The sequence below is a fragment of the Myotis yumanensis genome, unplaced genomic scaffold (genome assembly GCF_028538775.1).
Source record: "Myotis yumanensis isolate MYYU_CA2020_CCGP unplaced genomic scaffold, mMyoYum1.0.hap1 SCAF_4, whole genome shotgun sequence".
NCBI classification, from domain to species: Eukaryota; Metazoa; Chordata; class Mammalia; order Chiroptera; family Vespertilionidae; genus Myotis; species Myotis yumanensis.
This window is the reverse complement of record NW_027223755.1, coordinates 47,584,769-47,605,497: the sequence shown is the minus strand read 5'-3', so window position 1 is coordinate 47,605,497 and position 20,729 is coordinate 47,584,769. Positions and strand designations below refer to the sequence as shown.

Genomic DNA, 20,729 nt, shown 5'->3' with positions numbered 1-20,729 from the left:
TTGTCACTCTATAGGTATTTCTCATGTAGTTTTACCAATTTAGTTAGTATAAAACTAGAAACATTTTGTTTTAATTGCTTTGTGTTTTATTAATCATAACAGTAAGTAATAAAAATGGTAAATATATCTAAAAAGATTCTAAAATGGATTACTGATAATACAGATGATGGAAGGTAAAGAAAGGCTCTTGTACTTGAGCAAAAAAACTAGATGTAATCAACAGCTGGATTTGCCTTGTCATGTTCAGGATTTAGCTGTAGTGTATACATTTTATATATTTTTCTAAACTTTAAAATTAGGGTAAGAAAAATGTTTTATTATCAAATCTGAGATATTCTCCTACCAAAACAATTATTTTTATATTACAACTAGGGACCCGGTGCACGAAATTTGTGCAGGGGGTGGGGATGGGGAGGGGGTCCCTTAGCCCTACCTGCATCCTCTCCAATCTGGGAGCCCTCAGGGGAGCCCTCTCCAATCCAGGAGTTTCTGTTTTTGCAATCATATGAGCGAATTGTCTGAGACCCCAACCCAGTTTGTTTGGTGCTCACAGAATAATAGAGGCATTTTTTTTTTCTTTGCTCCAATGGTGGAGATTTCCTAGAAGTTGCAAGATATCTTCCTTTGAACTTTTCCTTGACACTCTGACTCTACTTATGTCTCTCACCTTTGTTTTCTCTCCATCGCCCACCTGCAACAGTAACTTGCTCCAGGCTCACTTTGCTCGAGTGTCTAGGGGATCCCGCAATGCATCTGCCACCAGAACTACGATTCCCAGCGTTCCTGGTGCTCCCCGCACTCTGGGCTTCCACTTCTGGTCCAGGGGCTACCACCAGAACTACGAGTCCCAGAATTCCTGGTGCTCCCCACACTCTGGGCTTCCACCCCCCCCGAAGCCACCCACTCTCAGTCCACTCTCCCAAGCCACTAAACCGCCTGCTCTCCATCCGCTCTCCGGCTCAGCCAAGCCCCCCAAGCCGCCTGCTCTCCCGGCCCAACCCCGGCCGCTCAGCACCTGCGTGCACTGCGCACTGCCCACAAGCCCACCATCTTTGTCAGGTTAATTTGCATAATTTGATTGGCTGTGGGCATTGCGGCGGGTGGTCAATTTACATATTTGTCTATTATTAGTGTAGACTAGAGGCCTGTTGCACGAAAAGATTCGTGCAATAGGCCTTCCCTTCCCCTGGCTGCCTGCACCGGTTTTCCTTTGGCACCAGGGACCCAGGCCTTCACTCCAGTCAGAGCCGCCTTCAAAGCCTTCGCTGCTCCAGCCGGAGTCGCCTTCAGTCTTCGCTCCACCGCTTCCTGCCTACATATGGCGGTTAATTTGCATATCTTGCTGATTAGCCAATGGAAAGCATAGCGAAGGTATGGTCAATTACCCTGTTTGTCTATTATTAGATAGGATTGTTTCTCAATGTCAAATTACTTAGAAACACGCCTATCAAGTTATAGTACAAATGAATATACACCTATCAGATGCACTAAGTTAACAGAGAATGTGATAAAATAGGGGGAAAATAACAAGACTCAGAGTAAGTCACTCAAAAGATTGGTGATAGGGACCGAGAAGAAACATGCTATACACAGGTCAAGTCTTACTATAGGAAATGTCGTTCCAAAGTTCTACCTAATACAGTGGTGTAGAATTTTATGCACAGATTAGTCTAAAGTAAGGAAGGAAGACAAAAATTACCCTAGAAAGTAAATCTGACATTTTCAGATGATTTTAAGGCTCTCAAAATTGGTTTTCTATTATTTGAAATGATCTGAACACACCCACTATTTTTATTAATAAAACAGTTACAAAAGAAACAGGAAACCAATTTCTTACCTGTCAAAGAGACTGTCATGAACAACATAGACAGAACATACACTGAGATCTATTAATCCTTTTGGTTTTGTAGCTCGTTTTTCACTCTCAAAATAAATAAGTTGGGCATCACTGCCCTCTAAAATAAAATATAAATTTTTCCACCGTTTTCCTTTGCCTGTTAGAAAAAGAAAAGTTCCCTTAGCCAAATGATGAAGATGAAGTCATATATATTAAAATCATAAAAATTATCATTACTGAAAAGAAAATATTTTAATTTGTATTCCAAAGCTTAAATAACATACTAATCCTTAGAAAATGAGAAAATGTTTATAATTTATCTGTAGAAAACGGAATATTGTTATATTGCTTCTTTTTTAATGAATCAGAGTAAATGACAAGAGCATCTAAACTATATTTTTGGAAATTTCATTATGATAAACTCTTCAAAATTTTTTATTTAGGAGTAATTTTTTTCAGTCATAAAAACACACACAACAATTAAAAATAAAACTCTTCCAGTAACCATGTGCCCTTCCAACCCCCTAACATTTCTCAATGTCAGATTGAGGCCAATCTATAAAATAAAATAATACCATGAATACGCCAAGTTTCTCTTTTAAAAAATGGGGTGGGGGTGGTGTTATGAGGTAAGAACGAGGCAAAGAATCAAATGCCTAGCACTGGAACTGACCTCAGGACTTAAAGACACAATTGGAAATACATAAGCTGTTTCCTAAAACTTTAAAAGCTCTCTAATCAAGGGTCAATTACTAATAATTCAGGTCAAAACAACTTATTAGGTAACATATCTCAATGTAAGCACAATGTTTCTATTGTAAATAATAAAATACTGAAATTGAATCTTTAGTCTTAAGGTTTACACTTACCCTTTTTTAGAAGATAACCTTTTTTAACAATATTTTTATAAAAGGCATCTTTTGTTTTTCGACGAATTGTATTATATATTTCTTTTCCATCCACTGTATCATTGAGTACTTGTTCTTGATCCTGAGTTTTTAAAAGTATTAAAATTGTTTCATGAATTCTTGATTGAAATTAAATAAAATATACTCAACTACAAATTAAAAACCAGATTATGTGTCTATCTGGACATTAAGAAAATATTTTAAGTACTAAAATCTAAATGATTGTAACACATATACTAAGAGGTCATTTGCTTTCCAAAGAAATTCTCAAAAAGGTTTCTTTACCATTTCTCAAAAACAGACAATTACCTATTTTCAAAAATACAGTATCAAAAATGTATTTTTAAAAATACAGTTCAAAATCTCTTTATCCCTGGTTTTGCTTTCTATGTTTTCCAATTACCTGCAGTCATTCACTGTTCAGAAATATTGAATGAAAAATTCCAGAAATGAAACAATTTATAAGTTTAAATTGCATGCTATTTTGAGTACTATGATGAAATCCCGCCTAGGACATATATCATCCCTTTTTCCAGTGATCCATGCTATATCTGCTTCTTGCCCATGAGCCATCTCAGATCAACTGTTGAGGTATCACAGTGCTTGTTTTCAAGTAACCCTTCTAGTAGGCTAACACTAAGTTACAATGCCTATGTCATTTACCTCACTTCATCTCATCACGTAGACACTGTATCATCTCACATTATCACAAGAAAGGTGAGTACTGTACAATAAAATATTTTGAGAGAAACCAAATTCACGTAACTTTTATTAAAATACTAGAGGCCCGGTGCACGAATTCATGCCCAGGTGGGGTCCGGCTGTCTGCCCTGATCGGGGCAATCAGGGCCGAGGCAGTGGGAGTGGCTGAGGGCAGTTTGGGGGCCTAAAGAGGGCCCCGATTGGGATTGTTGGCTGCCACAGTGCACATCATAGCGACCAGTCATTTCGGTCGCTTGGCTTTTATATACATATACTAGAGGCCCGGTGCACAAAAATTTGTGCACTCGGGGGCGAGGGGGGGGTTCCTCAGCCCGGCCTGGGCCCTCTCGCAGTCTGGGACCCCTCAGGGGATGACCACCTGCTGGCTTAGGCCCTCTCCCCAGGGGACTGGGCCTAAGATGGCAATCAGACATCCCTCTGGCAGCCCGGCAGCCCTTGGGGGATGTCCACTTGCCAGTGGGGAGCAGGCCTAAACTGCAGTCGGACATCCTTAGCGCTGCTGAGGAGGCAGGAGAGGCTCCCACCATCACCGCTGTGCTGGCAGCAATCAGCCTGGCTTGTGGCTGAGCAGAGCTCCCCCATGTGAAAGCCCCCTGACCACCAGAGGGCAGCTCTGCATTGAGTGTCTGCCCCCTGGTGGTCAGTGTGTGTCATAATGACCAGTCATTCCCAGTCCTTCTGCTGTTAGGGTCAGTTTGCATATTACCCTTTTACTATATAGGATAGAGGCCTGGTGCACAGGTGGGGGCTGGCTGGTTTGCCCTGAAGGGTGTCCCGGATCAGGATGGGGGTCCCGCTTGGGTGCCTGGCCAGCCTGGATGAGGGGATGATGGCTGTTTGCAGCTGGTCACACCCCCTTCAGGGTGGGGGTCTCCACTGGGGTGCCTGGCCAGTCTGGGTGAGGGGCTGAGGGCCATTTTCAGGTTGGCGGGTGACTGGAGCTCCAAACCTCTCCTTTTTTTCTTTTTTTTTACTCTGGGATTTATTTACCTTCTAGGGCTGTCACTGGAACTGAGAGCCGGCTTTAGCTCTAAGGCTCGGCTCCAGCTCTGAGACCTCCACTGCTGAAAGCAGGTATCTAGGTTTGTTCGGCTTCTATAATTGAAACACTGTTACAGCTCCAGGTCCGAGGCCGGCTGGCTGAAAGCAGGTTTCTGGGGTTTGTTTAGCTTCTATAATTGCAACATTGTTTCTTAAAGTGGAGCTCAGAGCCCAGCAGCAGCAGGCGGGGAACCTTGGCTTCCTCCATCACTGGAGCAAGCAAGCCTCCTATTCGCTTCAGCTGCCTGACTGCTGGCCGTCATCTTGGTTGGCAGTTAATTTGCATATCACCCTGATTAGCCAATGGGCAGCGTGTCAGAGGTACGGTTAATTACCATGTTTGTCTATTATTAGACTAGAGGCCTGGTGCACAAAAATTTGTGCACTCAGGGGATGAGGGGTCCCTCAGCCCGGCCTGTGCCCTCTCACAGTCTGGGACCCCTCAGGAGATAACGACCTGCTGGCTTAGGCCTGCTCCCAGGTGGCAGAGGGCAGGCCCAATCCCTAGGTGCAGCCTCTGGTCGGGCTCAGAGCAGGGCTGATTGGGGAGTTGGGGCGCCGCCCCCCGTCATGCACAGAGCAGGGTGGATTGGGAGGTTGCGATGTCACCCTCAGTCACACTCAGGGCAGGGCCGAAGAGGAGGCTGCGGCTCTACCCCGTCACACACAGAGCAGGACTCATGGGGGGGTTGGGGCGCCACACCCTGTCATACGCAGAGCAGGGCCAATCAGGGGGTTGGGGAGCTCCCCCCTATCAGGCACAGAGAAGGGCCGGTCAGGGGGTTGGGGCAGGGCCGATGAGGAGGTTGCGGCTCCACCCCTTCACACACAGAGCAGGGCCCATGGGGGGGTTGGGGCGCTGCACCCTGTCACACACAGAGCAGGGCCGATCAGGGGGCTCGGGAGCTCCCCCCTATCGAGCACAGAGCAGGGCCGATCAGGTGTTGGGGCGCCTTCCCCTGTCAGGAACAGAGCAGGGCGGATAGGGAGGTTGTGGCCCCGCCCCGTCACACACAGAGCCGCAGGGCGATCTGGGGGTTTGGGTGCTGCCCCCTGTCACGCTGCTCCAGGCGCCAGGAGGCTTCGCAGCTCATCTGATCCAAGTGCTGGGAGGCCTCGCGGCTCCGCCTGACACAGGGGCAGTGAGGCCTCGCTGCTCCGCTGATCCCGGTGCTGGGAGGCATATTACCCTTTTACTATATAGGTTAGAGGCCTGGTGCACGGATGGGGGACGGCTGGTTTGCCCTGAAGGGTGTCCCGGATCAGGATGGGGGTCCCGCTTGGGTGCCTGGCCAGCCTGGATGAGGGGATGAGGCTGTTTGCAGCTGGTCACACCCCCTTCAGGGTGGGGGTCCCCACTGGGGTGCCTGGCCAGTCTGGGTGAGGGGCTGAGGGCCGTTTTCAGGCTGGGGGGCAACTGAAGGTCCCAACCTCTCCTTTTTCCTTTTTTTTTTTTATTCTGGAGTTTATTTACCTTCTATGGCTGTCACTGGAACTGAGAGCCGGCTCCAGCTTGAGACCTCGGCTGCTGAAAGCAGGGATCTGTGTTTGTTTGGGTTCTATAATTGAAAGATTGCTTCAGTCCTGCTCTCTCCAGCTCTGAAGGCTGAAAGCAGGTTTCTGGAGTTTGTTTAGCTTCTATACTTGTAACAATGTTTCTTAGAGAGCAGCTCAGAGGCCGGCAAGGCAGGCGGGGAACATTGGCTTCCTCCGTCACTGGAGCAAGCAAGCCTCCTGTTCGCTTCAAGCTGCCTGGCTGCCGGCCGCCATCTTGGTTTGCAGTTAATTTGCATATCGCCCTGATTAGCCAATGGGAAGGATAGCGGAGGTACAGCTAATTACCATGTTTCTCTATTATTAGGACTAGAGGCCCAGAGCATGAAATTCATGCACAGGCGCGGGGGGGGGGGGGGGGGGGGGGGGTTGTCCCTCAGCCTAGCCTGCACCATCTCCAATCTGGGACCCCTCGAGGGATGTCCGACTGCCCGTTTAGGCCCGATCCCTAAATGGGCAGTTGGACATCACTCTCACAATCCAGGACTGCTGGTTCCCAACTGCTCACCTTCCTGCCTGCCTGCCTGATCGCCCCTAACCACTCCCCTGTCAGCCTGATCGATGCCTAACTGCTCCCCTGCCAACCTGATTACCCCTAACTGCTCCTGCCAGCCCGGTCACCCCTAACTGCCCTCCCTTGCCAGCCTGGTCGTCCCCAACTGCCCTCCCCCACCGGCCATCTTGTGTGTTGGAGTGATGGTCAATTTGCATATTACTTCTTTATTATATAGGACTAGAGGCCCAGTACATGAAAATTCATGCACTATAGGGATGTTGTCCCTCAGCCTGGTCTGCCCCCTGTCACAGTCTGGGAGCCCTCAGGGGCGGGAAGCAACCTGGCGATCAGGGGAAGGCAATGCCCCAACACACCTCTGCTGCTGCCACTGTCGGCAGCGGAAGCTTCGGGCGGCCCTGGTTACCTGAGCCTCGGCTGGCCCTGGGTGGCTGGGGGGCTGAGGGGACTGGGGGGACTCTGGAGGCAAGCGCCCCAGCAAGGCTGAGGGGATTGGGCACCGCCATCTTGTGGCTGTGGGCACTGCCATCTTTGAGGGCAGGGCAATTAGCATATTCCCTTCTTACTGGCTGTGGGCACCGCCATTTTGAGGGCTGGGCAGTCAATTAGCATAGTCCCTCCTCATTGGCTGTGGGTACCGCCATTTTGAGAGCTGGGCAGTCAATTAGCATAGTCCCTCCTTATTGGCTGTGGGCGCCGCCATCTTTGCGACAGTGGTCAATTAGCATATTCCCTCTTTAATAGATAGGATAATGTTTCAATTGTTCTATTTTATTAGTTTTTGTTGTTAAACTCTTACTATACCTAATTTATAAACTAAACTTTATGATAGGTATGTATGTGTAGGAAAAAATAGTAGGGTTTGGTACTATCTACAACAGTGGTTCTCAACTTTCCTAATGCTGCAACCCTTTAATACAGTTCCTCATGTTGTGGTGACCCCCAATTTCATTGTTACAAATTGAACATAATTAAAGCATAGCGATTAATCACAAAAACAATATGTAATTTTATATGTGTTTTCCGATGGTCTTAGGCGAGCGACCCCTGTGAAAGGGTCGTTCGACCCCCAAAGGGGTCGTGACCCACAGGTTGAGTACCGCTGATCTGCAATTTCAGGTATCCATTGGGGGGACTTGGAATATATTACCCTTGGATAAGAGGGGACTACTGTACAGTCGGTTTTGTTGTATTTTATAGCAAGTGACATTTTATAAACTTAAATCTGTCCCAACATAATGAAAAATTAGGAACCAATTTAAGCATAAAGCAAAGTCCTGTTTGCTTATGTACAGATACATTTGTGAGATACACTCGGTAAATGCAGAAAATTGCAACCAGCTGATTGAAATACGGGGGAATATTCAAAACACAATTCAGATCCCCTCAGTGCCCCGAGTGTTATATGCCATATTCATCTACCCACATCTGGTGTTATAATGGCATCTATTTCAGATAATCCTCTTCTTTCCACCTCATAGTATTCAAAACCCTTCCAATGGTGACTTCCACAAGTAAACCTGATCTTTTTCAAGGTCAAATGCCGTATTTATTGTAGTGTTCATTTATTAACTACTTAATATGTGTAAAAACTAGGATAGATTTTTATTAGGTTCTTATTTTTAAGTGTCACTGATGAAGTTTTAGTGTTGTGCCCCTAACCACACTTTTCCCATCACTCTGCGGTTTTTACTGCATGACTTCACATAACACTGTGACTTTTAGGAATAATATGTTTTAAATGCTAACCGCTCCCCCTACCCCAATTACAAAAAGAAGTATGACATCAGGAAAAATATAAAGTTTTAAATTCAATCCAATTTTAAATGCATGAGTGTGTACATACACATACCACCAAAAATGCATTTTGAAATAAAATGCTAATTATTGCAAAAAAGAAAACACTGACCTGCATTGGTACAGGTTCCTTAAGGTAATAACCTTCAACAATTTGTTCTTTCCGATAGTGATCTATGATGTCCCCAATACTGTTAAAATGAAAATTATTTACATTGTTATCATTTGTCTCATAGTAAAAGTGATCTATTTGCAAGTTTTTCCAAAGCATATAACCAGAATACATTAACAGACTATATAATCATAATAGTCATATTATTTTAGAAAAAATAAGAATGTTCCTAATATTGGTTTACAATCAGAATACCTTAGTCAGAGATTCCAATTTTACTTAAAAGTCACTATTAAGTGAGAAAACAATTAAAAGTCTACTTTTTAAATTTTTAATAAAAGTATTTATGAGATTGAAAGAAGGAACTCACAGAGAAATGCCATTTATTTATTAGCAAGTAGTGAATTAGAAAGTATTAAACTAAATTTTTATCATCAAATCATTTACATATTCTGCTTTTATAATGACAATAATATAGTTAGGTCATAAAACATATAAATAGCAGATGAAAGCAGAAGGAAAAAAAAAAGAGTAGGAGCAATCTTACATGTAGGATTATTGTAAGGCTTATTGATGATTTTGAGAAACATCCATCAGCACAACACTGCAACCAACTGAGCCACTGGCCAAGGCAATTATTTTATCTTTTAGAAAAGTGTCAAGATAGGCATTTATCAATTCAGTTAAGAGTATGTGTTTAAAATTCAGTTTTATAGATTCCAAATCCCCAGAAAACTGGACAAATGGGGAATTTTTTTTAAATATATTTTTTATTGATTTTTAGAGAGGAAGAGAGAGAGATAGAAACATCAATGATGAGAGAGAATCACTGATCAGCTGCCTCCTGCACGCCCCCTACTGGGGATCAAGCCTGCAACCCAGGCATGTGCCCTTGGCCGGAATCGAACCTGGGACCCTTCAGTCCGCCGGCCGATGCTCTATCCACTGAGCCAAACCAGCTAGGGCTGGGGAATATTAATTTACCTTCCTAAAGAGCTCAAATTGCAGTGAGAATGTCTAGATCAGACTGTAATGTAGAAGGTACTCAGCAGCTTATTTGTAAGGTGTGCAAAAGATCTGTCTAGACTCACATCTTCCATTTGATGCTTTATAAGTGTCTAGTAACTTCTTACAAGCAGTAAGAACTGTTTTTGGTGTTTTTTTGTTATTTTGTGTTTTCCAAATAAACCAGCTCCTGAATCCCTATATACTCAAGGTCAAGCTGGAATTGGGAGAAATTCTAAATGGAACAAAGAATGACACCATATTTGAACTTTCATTTTAGCTTATGCAAAACTCAAAATAGGAAAACAATACTACTTAGAGTTATCCAGTAAGAGAAAACCTGTATAGTCAATATAAAATGAAAGATGACTTTCTGTATGCAGGAAAAAATAGGTGACATCCTGGCATATGGTTTCTTTATTAACTTATTAGAGGCCTGATGCACGAAATTCGTGCAAGAGTAGGCCTTCCTTCCCCTGGCTGCCACCACCGGCTTCCCTCCGGCCACCAGCAGGCACTCAGGACCCGGGCTTCCCTCACAGCCCCGGAAGGACATACAGTCTAAATAGCATATTATCCTTTTATTATTATAGATTACCTAATCAAGTGACTAAAATCCATTCTGAGTTTTGCAAGCAAAGAGTTTACTTAGAATTTTAAAGATGAGAAGAACCAATAATTACAAATAAGAAATATCAATTTGAGAACAATCCAATTACATTTGTAGTAAGACTCTGGTTACTCTTTAACAACTTTTATCCTATTAAAATGACTCACTGATTAAAGAATGTATTTTCCTTTCTTAAGTGTTTTGCTGTCCTACAGATAATGATTTAGCAAATTTGTTACATATAGCTTGTTCATAAATAATGAAAAAATTGTATAAATTTGAGGAAAATAAGTTATTAATTTATATTCATGCCTAAAGAATTCTTGGACATTACTACTAAATTATTAAAGGTTTTATAACTTTAGATTTTAAAAAGTCAAATATTAATTTTGAATCTGATAGTTATATTACTGAGATTTTGACTATTTTTTGCAAAAGTAAAAGAGAATAAAAATTTTCTCTCAACTTACCTGTTATAATATCGTCCTCCCATCATAAACTGATTGTTTGGTGTTGGACATATTTTAAATCGCTGAATATTTTCACTGGTCCGAAAATAAAGTGAATAGTCACCAGGAGTATTGTCTGAGGGCCTCACAAGAAAACTGCAGACTTGGCCAACTGTAAAAATTAAGCTATTAGTTTTATCCCCTAATTAACAAATAAAAAGAAGCATTAATTAATATAATTACAGTAGTACAATCAAAAATCATAAATGCATGCTAATTTTCACCAGGAACTTATTTTATAATAAAGATAATCTTAAAACTTAAAATTTATTTTTTCTTGTTATGAGTCACAAAACCCATGACATTGCTTGTCTTTATTATATAATACAGGACAGAAGTTTGCAACAGTGACTACTGGATAATAATGTCAACACCTGTCAAACTTGGAAAAAATAATCTATGCACAGTTAGGGGATACTAGTTAAAAATGCCACATTTTTTGTAAATCCACTTAGTAAAGAAAAATCTAAAAAAGTTACAGTGAATTTTGCTTAAGAATATTCTATACTTGCCGAAGCTGGTTTGGCTCAGTGGATAGAGCGTCAGCCTGTGGACTGAAGGGTCCCAGGTTCGATTCCAGTCAAGGGCATGTACCTGGGTTGCGGGCACATCCCCAGTGGGAGATGTGCAGGAGGCAGCTGATCGATGTTTCTCTCTCATCGATGTTTCTGACTCTCTATCTCTCTCCCTTCCTCTCTGTAAAAAATCGGTAAAATATATTTAAAAAAAAAAAAAAAAAAAAAAAAAAAAAAAAAAAGAATATTCTATACTTTATCAATGCTTCTGATTAAACACTAAAAAGTAGAGACTATAACAAAATGGTAACAAAAGCTTACAAAGGTAAATTCAAAACAATTGAAATATTTGCACAACTTATAGAAATCAGTACACATGCACTATATTTTATTCAATAGTTACAGTCCTGAAAAGTCATATAGAAGCAAATCATTATATATAAAATATTTTCATATTAATTTTAGAGACGTCTTTTTGATATCTTTAATTGGCAGTGACTCAACACTAAGATGCATTTGCCTTCTCTCTGTCTAAATCCTAATGACATAAATCAGAACTTGCTTGCTTTTAGGAAAACACAATGAACACTCAAAATATCAGACTTAATTTTTATGTAAATTACAAATTGTTCCAATCATTCCACCCAGGCACTTACTACCAAGTCATTTCATGTTCAATATAAAGAAGTGGAATTAATGCAAAATTGTGTATGCAAGTGCTTGTGTACTTTTCAGGGGAGAAAAATCACAAGATTCTTAAAGAGCACATATCCAATAAAAACAAAAGACTAATGTAAGGAAATTAAGTTTACCTCCTTTCAACTTTATATGCCTAAAAACAACAGTGAGCCCTAACCAGTTTGGCTCAGTGGCTAGAGCGTCAGCCTGCGGATTGAAAGGTCCCAGGTTCGATTCCGGCCAAGGGCATGTACTTTGGTTGCGGGCACATCTCCAGTAGGAGGTGTGCAAGAGGCAGCTGATCAATGTTTCTAACTCTCTATCACTCTCTCTTCCTCTCTGTAAAAAATCAATAAAATATATTTAAAAATTTTAAAAATAAAGATAAAAACAACAGTGAGTGCAAGTATTTGGTGGTGTGCATATAAACCTATACCCAAAATTCAGTAAATTCACAAAATAAATATTTTGGTCCCACTGAAAGCTGATAGCACGTCATTTTGGTTGAGCATTTGGCCTTCATTACTACCAAATAGCATTATCATGTTCTTTATTTTTAACCTAGTTAACCGACATCCTCACAATAAAATTGAACAGTTCTAAAACTGCCTCAAATTTTTCAAAAGAGCAACGCAGTAACTACATTAAAATGCAATGCCTTATGGCTCCAAATAACTCAGATAACATCTTTAACAATCAGTAGTTTATTTACCACATACAGAAAACATAGAAACTCTTGAACTCTGGTTGTTCTTTAAAGAACGAAGAATTCTAAATTACAGATTGCATGTAACTTGTTTCAGATCCTAATATGGTATGGTTTGCTGAAGAAATATTTGGTAGTTAAATAATTTTGTCTTAAATATTTAGTTAGGATGATGACAGAAGAGTTTTTGTTTTAAATATAAACTCACAGCAGAAGTCAGTTGTTACATTGCATATCTCTATAACGACAATTTGGGAAATGTTCAAATTAATATATTCTAAAAGTCCAGTTACATAATTCTATAAGTGCAGAAAGATAAATGCAGTAACATTTGCTGCAGGTAAATAGCAAAAAATAATAATAATAATTAAAACAATGATCGTAAATTATGGTTTTTATACAATGGAAAGCTCATGATCATTAAAAAGGAGAAATGAAAATTTATATGTGCAAATATGACACAATTTCCCCAAATATATTCTAATATGAAAAAAAGTATGTTGTATGTTTCTATGAGTGTGTGTGGGGTGGTATGTGTAGGGTGTGTTTAGGGGTAAGGAAGAGACAGAAAGCTTCAGAAACAACAACAAAAACCCTCTCATCTGGTGCTGCTTTTGGAGAAGAAGAGGACAGGGGCCTGAGGCAGAAGGAAAACATACTTTACTGAATGTTATAATGCATGTATGCTTTGAATGAAAAACACCAAAAAACAAAAACACAAGTTTCTCAGTGCTGGGTAAGAAATTACAATATGCATAAATATCAAATGAATGATAAAGGCAAAATAACATACTAAAATAGTTGGTTTGCTTTTTTAAAGTATTTTTAAATGAAGACATCAGAAAAGGCAAGTGAATATACGAGTACCTGTCATTAGTAAATTATAAGCTTCTTGCTTGGAAATTTTCCCATGGAACCATCTTAAAAAGAGAACAGTATTTTTGGCTGTTAAGTATAATTCAAACTGATAAAATAAATGCAATACAAGTGATCAATTATCTCATTCCTTTTACATCTAAGTTACAACACTTTATAAACATGCATAAATTCAACAAAAGAAAAATTAGGAACTATCTAGTATGAACTACAATTTCCATATTAATTACCAATACAAAAACAGCAATGATTTTAATCCTGATAATGACAAACTGTTACATCCTTACATCACAGCTAGTGTTCTCTTTTCTTTTTATTGGAAGGAAGGGGTGGTATAGGTAGAGTCCACTACAAAATTAACCAGAATAAAAAAAAAAAGGTAGACATTCTTCGCATATTTCTCTCAAAGTGAATTTCCATATAATATGTGTTAAGTTCTCTCTTTCAAATAAAAATTAAAAAATAAGGCTAATTCAGAGTTTACTGAAAATCAGAAAATAAGATTTAATAGATGACAACTCCAGATCAACTCTCTACCACTTTGCCATATATTCTTAGGGTCTACAATTGCCTTTATTAGTGGCATAAAGAGCAAATTGGAAAGTAGAAATACTACCAGAATAAAAATGTAAGTGCTCTAAAATCCAATGTTACAGGTTTAGAGGCTATTCACACTGTTTTTAACTATCCATACTATTACTGATCAAAGTATTAAAATGTAACTGAATTTTTACCTTTTCACATGAAATGTGAATGAATGGGAAGTTAAACTTTTAAATTATCTCTTTAACTCTATGCCAACCATTAACAGATCTCCTGGGACTCTCAATGCAAATTATGAACAATGCAAAGCCAAATACACAACAACTGGAGCAATCTGGGTGGTCTTAAAAAGTAGTAAGGTTCTATATTGCACTCAATTATATTCTAAATGATTATTTACTACAAATGCTAAGTCAGGATTTCTATATTCCAGGGAACAGTTGATTAAATGACCTCCAAGGCCAATCCTATATTTACATAGCTAGAATAAAGGGGGAAAGGGAATTCTAAGGAGGAGGGACAGCAAATGAAGTTTAGAGAACAAATCGGTAATATCGTTTTCTGAAAGGATTAGATTTGAGTTTCTTCATTCATACATTTATTCCCTATATGTAACATGTATATATTTCAAGCACACAGTTGGTACCACTAACAGAACGACCAATCTGTTTTTTTTAGTTAGTCCCCATACTAGTAAGAAAAAGTGACACAAATACTGTATAACTATAAAAACAATGCAGAAAAAGTAATAAAGCATAGTGAAAGAAAATTATGTGCTCAGGACACTTTTGGAATAACAAAGGGGCACCAATTCTGTAGAGAGCATACAGTAAAGGAAGACTTCTTCGGAAGAGTGATATATGAGTTAAGTCTTTAATAGGAATTAACCAAAAACAATGGAGGGGATTTCTGGCCTAGGAGGTACCTTGTGTAAAGGAGAAAAACAATAGTATGCATTTGAAGATCTACAAGCTGGAGAGTATAATACTAGAAATGATAAGAGAGAGACTAGAAAAGGGCACAAGAGCTAGATCAGAGAATCCTTTTAGGTTCTACCAGGTAAAGATGGTAGAGAACCATTAAAAAGTTTTAAGTGATAAAGTGATACAGTCAGATACATGTTTTAGACAGATAATTCTATCAGAAGAAAGGATCTGCAGAAGCTAAAGTATTAAGGAAGACCAACTTGGAGGCTGTTGCTACATCAAGTCCTGGTAAGAGATGAAAAGAGCCTGAACTAGAATACAGTTAAAATTGAGAAGAAGGCAAACATTCAAGAAATGTTTTAGAAGATAAAATTATCAGGACTTGGCACCTATATTACAGAAATAGGGAGCTGGAAAAACCACGGCTAAAGTTATACCACCTATTTAATCTCAAAGGGCACTCATGGGCGTTACTGAGGATGCTTCATTGCCAGTCTCCACCTTAAGAAATTAGAAGAAGACGACAAATACATAAACCAACAATGCAAATTTAGCTTATGCTAAATACTTAATGAATAGAGAATTATAAAGCTCAAAAAACTGAATAATTGCAATGTTATTAAATAAAAAATGATTTCCAAGTGAAGTGGGAATAATACTTTCTATGCTACAAGAAAACTGGATATTGTTTTAAATATTTACTAATAACATTTGACATTTTTCTTTTTTAAAATAAATATATGGCATTATTTTAATAGGGATAAAAATATATATTTCTAGCTTCTCTTGAAATACAAGAGGATTTCACATCACTAGACTCCCATTCTTGCACACATCAGTTAGAGGGGTTACCATACTGCAAGCAAACACTTTCTAGTTTTTTAATCCCCTCAGTCTTCCCTAATGTAAAGAGTGGGTGCCAGTTGCTGTTTATTACCACAATGTTGTTTCCATGTACCTTGATCTCTATCAGGAGAGAAAATAAGGATCAAGGATATTTTAATTCGAAAAAAATGAGATATACAACTAGTCCATTTCATTTGTTTATATTATCTGTATGTGCCCTCCAGGCATTCATTAGAATCTGTAATTCCTGATAGTAGGGAGGCTTCAAACTAATAGAGTCAATAAGGTACGGTTTCACTGATGGAGCCTATTTTGCAGCAACATAGAAAGATACAGAAAGTGAACTCATAAAAAAAAAAAACACCTCATATTCCACTGAAGGAAGGGTGGGGAACTAAATAAAGTGGAGTATTTAGCTTAATGTTTTATGTTCTAACGATCAGAAACAAAATAAGCAAATATTTGAGAGGGAAGCTTTAAATTCCACCGATTAATGGTAACAGAATGACATGAAAAAAATGTTCCACCAAAAAGATATTAGAAGATGAAGTTTATTAAAATGAGTCAAACAGAATTGGGATTAAGAGTTCAGATCTTAGCCCTGGCCAAGTAGTTTAGATGGTTACAGTGTTTTCCTGATAAGCCAAGGTTGCGGGTTTGGTTCCCAGGTCAGAGCACATACAGGAAACGACCAATGAAAGCATAAATAGGTGGGACAACAAATCCCTCTCTCTAAATAAAAAATAAATAAATAAAAAAACACCAAAAAACCCACAAAGTTAAGATTTTCAAGAACAATAATACAATTAAAGCAAAGCTGAAACACCACATAGAGTGATTTCCCATAAGAGGTTATTGGTTACAGTTGTTAACTTCTGGAATATAAAAGATGAATGTGGCAAGTAGCAGTGTAGTAATGCTTGGTCTTTGAATTAGCCCTTACAAGATACATAAAATCAGCCTAAAAAGATTATGAAAAGAAAGTCCTTGCAGAGTCTTATATGGAAAAGAACAATGATCTGGAGGAAAAGTTCTCTACCCACCCATTCAAATACTTGAATCATCCTTTGTGATAAAAGGCTAATACGCAAATCGACTGAACGGCAGAACGACTGTTCACTATGATGCACACTGACCACGAGGGGGCAGATGCTCAAAATATTAACTACACAAAATATCTATAATAATAAAAGTGTAATTGACTGAACGGCATAGCAGGGCAGAAATGTCAAGGAAGAGGGAAAAGAATAGGTCACTAGTAATTCAAAATATTTTTTGTCCAAAGTTACCCAATTAGTAGGTTTACAATTCCCCCCCCACCTTTTAATAATTAATACAAACTCACATTTTGCCTTCATGTGGATCTTCTTCTCGGCCCTAAAGGGAAAGACATTAAGACAGTATTTTATATAATTAACTATTAATCTATTTTTAAATTAATAAAAATCATACCTTGAAACATTTCTACCCTGCCCTTAATATTTATATATAAATAAAGGTGTTTCTGTTGCAGAAATGTCTTTACAAAAACTCTCTCCTTATTCTTCTTACTTACTGTGACTACTCTAATTCAGGCTCTTTTCCTCAACTATTACAGTAGCCCAACTAGTGCCCTACCCTGCCACTCCAATCTGGATTCATCAGTTTATCTTACATTAAGAAACACCAAGATGAAAACAAATACATTTTTTAAAACCAAACCTTTAATACCCCTCTACTGCCTAACAAATTCCTCATTTTACAACCAAAATCCTTTATTATATGACTCAAACCTATGTTTCCATTCTCATGCTAACAATTCTCTTTAAGTTATCTATCCCACTGTCACACATAACTTACCTATTTGATTATCTACATTCTCCCAACACTGTAACTTATTTTACTTAAAATGTCTTTTCCACTCACTGCTTCCTGTTAGTTAAAACCTAAACCATCTAGGCAGGATCTATCTGAAACACCATCTTATAAGTGAGGAACTGAGTCCGTAAAATGTAAATATGAAATTTTACTTGGAATAGAAAGGACATCCTTTTTTTATCATCTTTTGAACTTTAATTTACTCTATTTGACACTCCTATTATTTAAGATATACCAGTGTTATTCATTCTATTATAGTGATTATAAGCATCTTAAACTCTTAGTGCTTCTTTGTTAACATTCATCAGCAACACAACCACTAGCACAATGCTAGGCATATAATTTTCACTGAAAATACAGGGCAGGATAAGAATAGGTTTATAGCTGTAAGTGCACAAAACACAGAGCTAATTATTGTATTATTTTCCATGTGAACAACTGTAAACCTTTTGCCATACCCAGTATAACTTGAACTGTAGTTTTACCAAACTTAGTACCTGGCACTAAGTTTTCAATGAATAATGAAAGAGAATAGAAAAATGACCTGACTATATATATGGATATACTTTTCACTCATTAAATACCTAACCAAACTAAAATCAAACATTCACTGAATGCCCATTATATTACAAAGCAGTGTACTAGAAAACATTACATAAAAACATAATATATTACCATTGTCCAAAAGGAGTTAATCTCTACATAAGAGGTTTACACAATAAATCAATGTTTTATAATGTAATGAAATATAAAATTAAGGTGCTATGGAAACACAAGATGGAACAATTTAGCCTAAGAAAATCTAGAAATGCATAAAACCTCTGTGAAAGAAAGGGCAACACCTAAACTGAACGGATAAAGATGATCAATTTTACAAGGCAGCATAGCAGGGCAGAAATGTCAAGGAAGAGGGAAAAGAATAGACACAGAGACAATCATTCATTCAACAAACATTTACTGAATGCCTACTAATGCCAGACACTATTCAAGGCGATGGGGATACATAACTGAGTCAGAGACAAAACTCAGTTTACATTCTAGAGTTAAAACATAAAAGTCTAAATATGCCTGGAGAACAGTAATTAGAGTTTCAGAGTGGGAAACTATTTAAATCCAATCACCAACTGAATTGAATGCCTGAAATCTAGACATTCTTTGATGGCTTTTCAATTTACAAGGAATCATCACTATATTCCAATGAAGATCATTATGAAAATTTATTCTGAATATTAAAAGATTTTTTATAACTCCAACTTGTAACTAGGTCACTAGTAATTCAAAGTATTACTATATTCATTTTTAGAAGGCACATCACACTGTTTTCACATTGTTTACTCATACTGAGTTAACTTTCTCTCTCTCGCTCTTTTTTTTTTTCCCCCTTTCCTTGTATAGATTTTAGGTCATGTCTCCTTATCTTAAATTGAGCAATTTTTTTTCCATCTGTACTCATTAGGTAACTTTCACTTATTCTTAATAAAGTTTATCTTGTTAAATTTGACCCAGAATTCCAAAACACTCAGGAAAAGTTTAATTATACTGTAATTCCTTTAAATAACCAGAAAAAGGGGGGGCGGGGCAGGGGATTACAGCAGGAGGAGAAAATTCCAACATAAAAGTTTCAACTAAGAAATTTTGTAGTAAAACCAATACAGGTAGTAAGTTTCTTCAGTTTGAACACTTCTTGCCTATATGGAATAAATATCTCTCCTACTGTAGAACACAGAATACTAATCTAAGGATTCGAAATTCTAATCTTGGTTCTTCTACTAAATAACTATGTGACTATGAGTATAGAATATATCATACCATTTCCTTAACTTCTCATATAACTTACTTCTATATATCAAGATCTGGCTGCCAGAATAGGCAGACAAGAGAATAGGCAAAGAAAAATATTTTCCACTGCCGTGTTCCCAGAACAATAATCAGAGCACAGGTTTCACAGCTTATTTCCAGGTTCATGGCATAATTTAAAAACATTAGTCCTGGCTGGGTAGGCTCAATGGATAGAGCACTGGCTTGCAGAATGAAGGGTCCCAGGTTCGATTTTGGTCAAGCCTCCGTTGCAGGCTCGGTCCTTGGCCCTGGTTGGGGTACATGTGGAAGGCAACCAATCGATGTATCTCTCTCAGATAGCTATTTCTTTCTCTTTCTCTCTCTCTCTCCCCCCCTCCCTTCCACTCTCTCTAAAAATCAAGGAAAAATAAACAAAATAAAATAAAAAAATAAAAACATTAGCTCTGAGGGTTTAAAAGGTGACAAAAAAATTCCATTTTTCTGGACAAATCCAAAAGGCAAGGGTATTGCAAATTTGTAGAATAACGTTTGCTATGTTTCAGTGATACTTTTAGTATTGTCTCTGAAATGCAAATGCTGCTGGAATGCTGACCTCCTACCTGAAAATGTGCAAACATGATTATTTATACTGTTACTAATAATGTATTATGTGATGACAATAAAAACAAGGGGAATATTTAAAATGTAGAACCATATGATAATATGTGTACAATATAACTGAGTTTTTCCAAGGTTACTAAAAAATTATACGTAGATTTGGGAGACAAAGAATTTGAGATTCAATGATCAGTGACATAACATCAATTATGAGGAATATCAAGAAGACAAATAAGCACAAATGCTAATATATTTTTTTAATTCTTAGAAACTCATGAAACCTGAAAATTGGCAGCTATAGATCAAAACATGCCATCTTGGCTATGTTTTTAATAAATAAATAGCTATCACTAATAGAAAATACATTTTAATAAAAATTTGTAAATTGAGGTTTATTATAGATAAAAATGTATTCATAGATAATTTCCCTGATTATAGACAAGTTCCACAATTTTACAAAAATTTAAAATTCTGAGAGTGAGAAGAACAGAACAAAACTTACCACCTCTTCTACTAGGTCTTCAACAATTAGGCCTTGTTCATCTGTTCTTAGATTTGTAACCCACATCCACCCATCTTCTAATTCATTATGAACGATGAACATATCTCCTTTTAAGAAACTGAAAAGAGCAAGTATAAAGGTATTGACATTAAAAATTTTAAACTTGAAAATTTGAGTAATCATGTAACACACCACAGAGATAATATGATACTGGAAAATGCAACAGATTAGAGTTAAATACCCTGAGATTTTTGTCCTATTTCTGGCATTATC

At 38.3% G+C, this 20,729-nt stretch overlaps 2 protein-coding genes across 2 annotated transcripts in view; one reads left to right on the top strand and one right to left on the bottom strand.

The window, feature by feature from the left end:
* Positions 1 to 20,729, bottom strand: part of RASA1 (RAS p21 protein activator 1) — a 114,691-nt gene that overhangs the window by 33,455 nt on the left and 60,507 nt on the right. The window contains exons 5-11 of the mRNA XM_070412299.1: positions 20,457 to 20,574; positions 17,046 to 17,077; positions 13,377 to 13,429; positions 10,572 to 10,722; positions 8,487 to 8,565; positions 2,707 to 2,827; positions 1,838 to 1,994 (exon numbers count right to left, since the gene is read on the bottom strand). Coding sequence (XP_070268400.1) covers positions 1,838 to 1,994; positions 2,707 to 2,827; positions 8,487 to 8,565; positions 10,572 to 10,722; positions 13,377 to 13,429; positions 17,046 to 17,077; positions 20,457 to 20,574 — 711 coding nt within the window. The remainder of the gene's footprint in view (positions 1 to 1,837; positions 1,995 to 2,706; positions 2,828 to 8,486; positions 8,566 to 10,571; positions 10,723 to 13,376; positions 13,430 to 17,045; positions 17,078 to 20,456; positions 20,575 to 20,729) is intronic.
* CCNH (cyclin H) overlaps positions 1 to 20,729 on the top strand; it is a 90,944-nt gene that overhangs the window by 64,506 nt on the left and 5,709 nt on the right. The window lies entirely within an intron of this gene.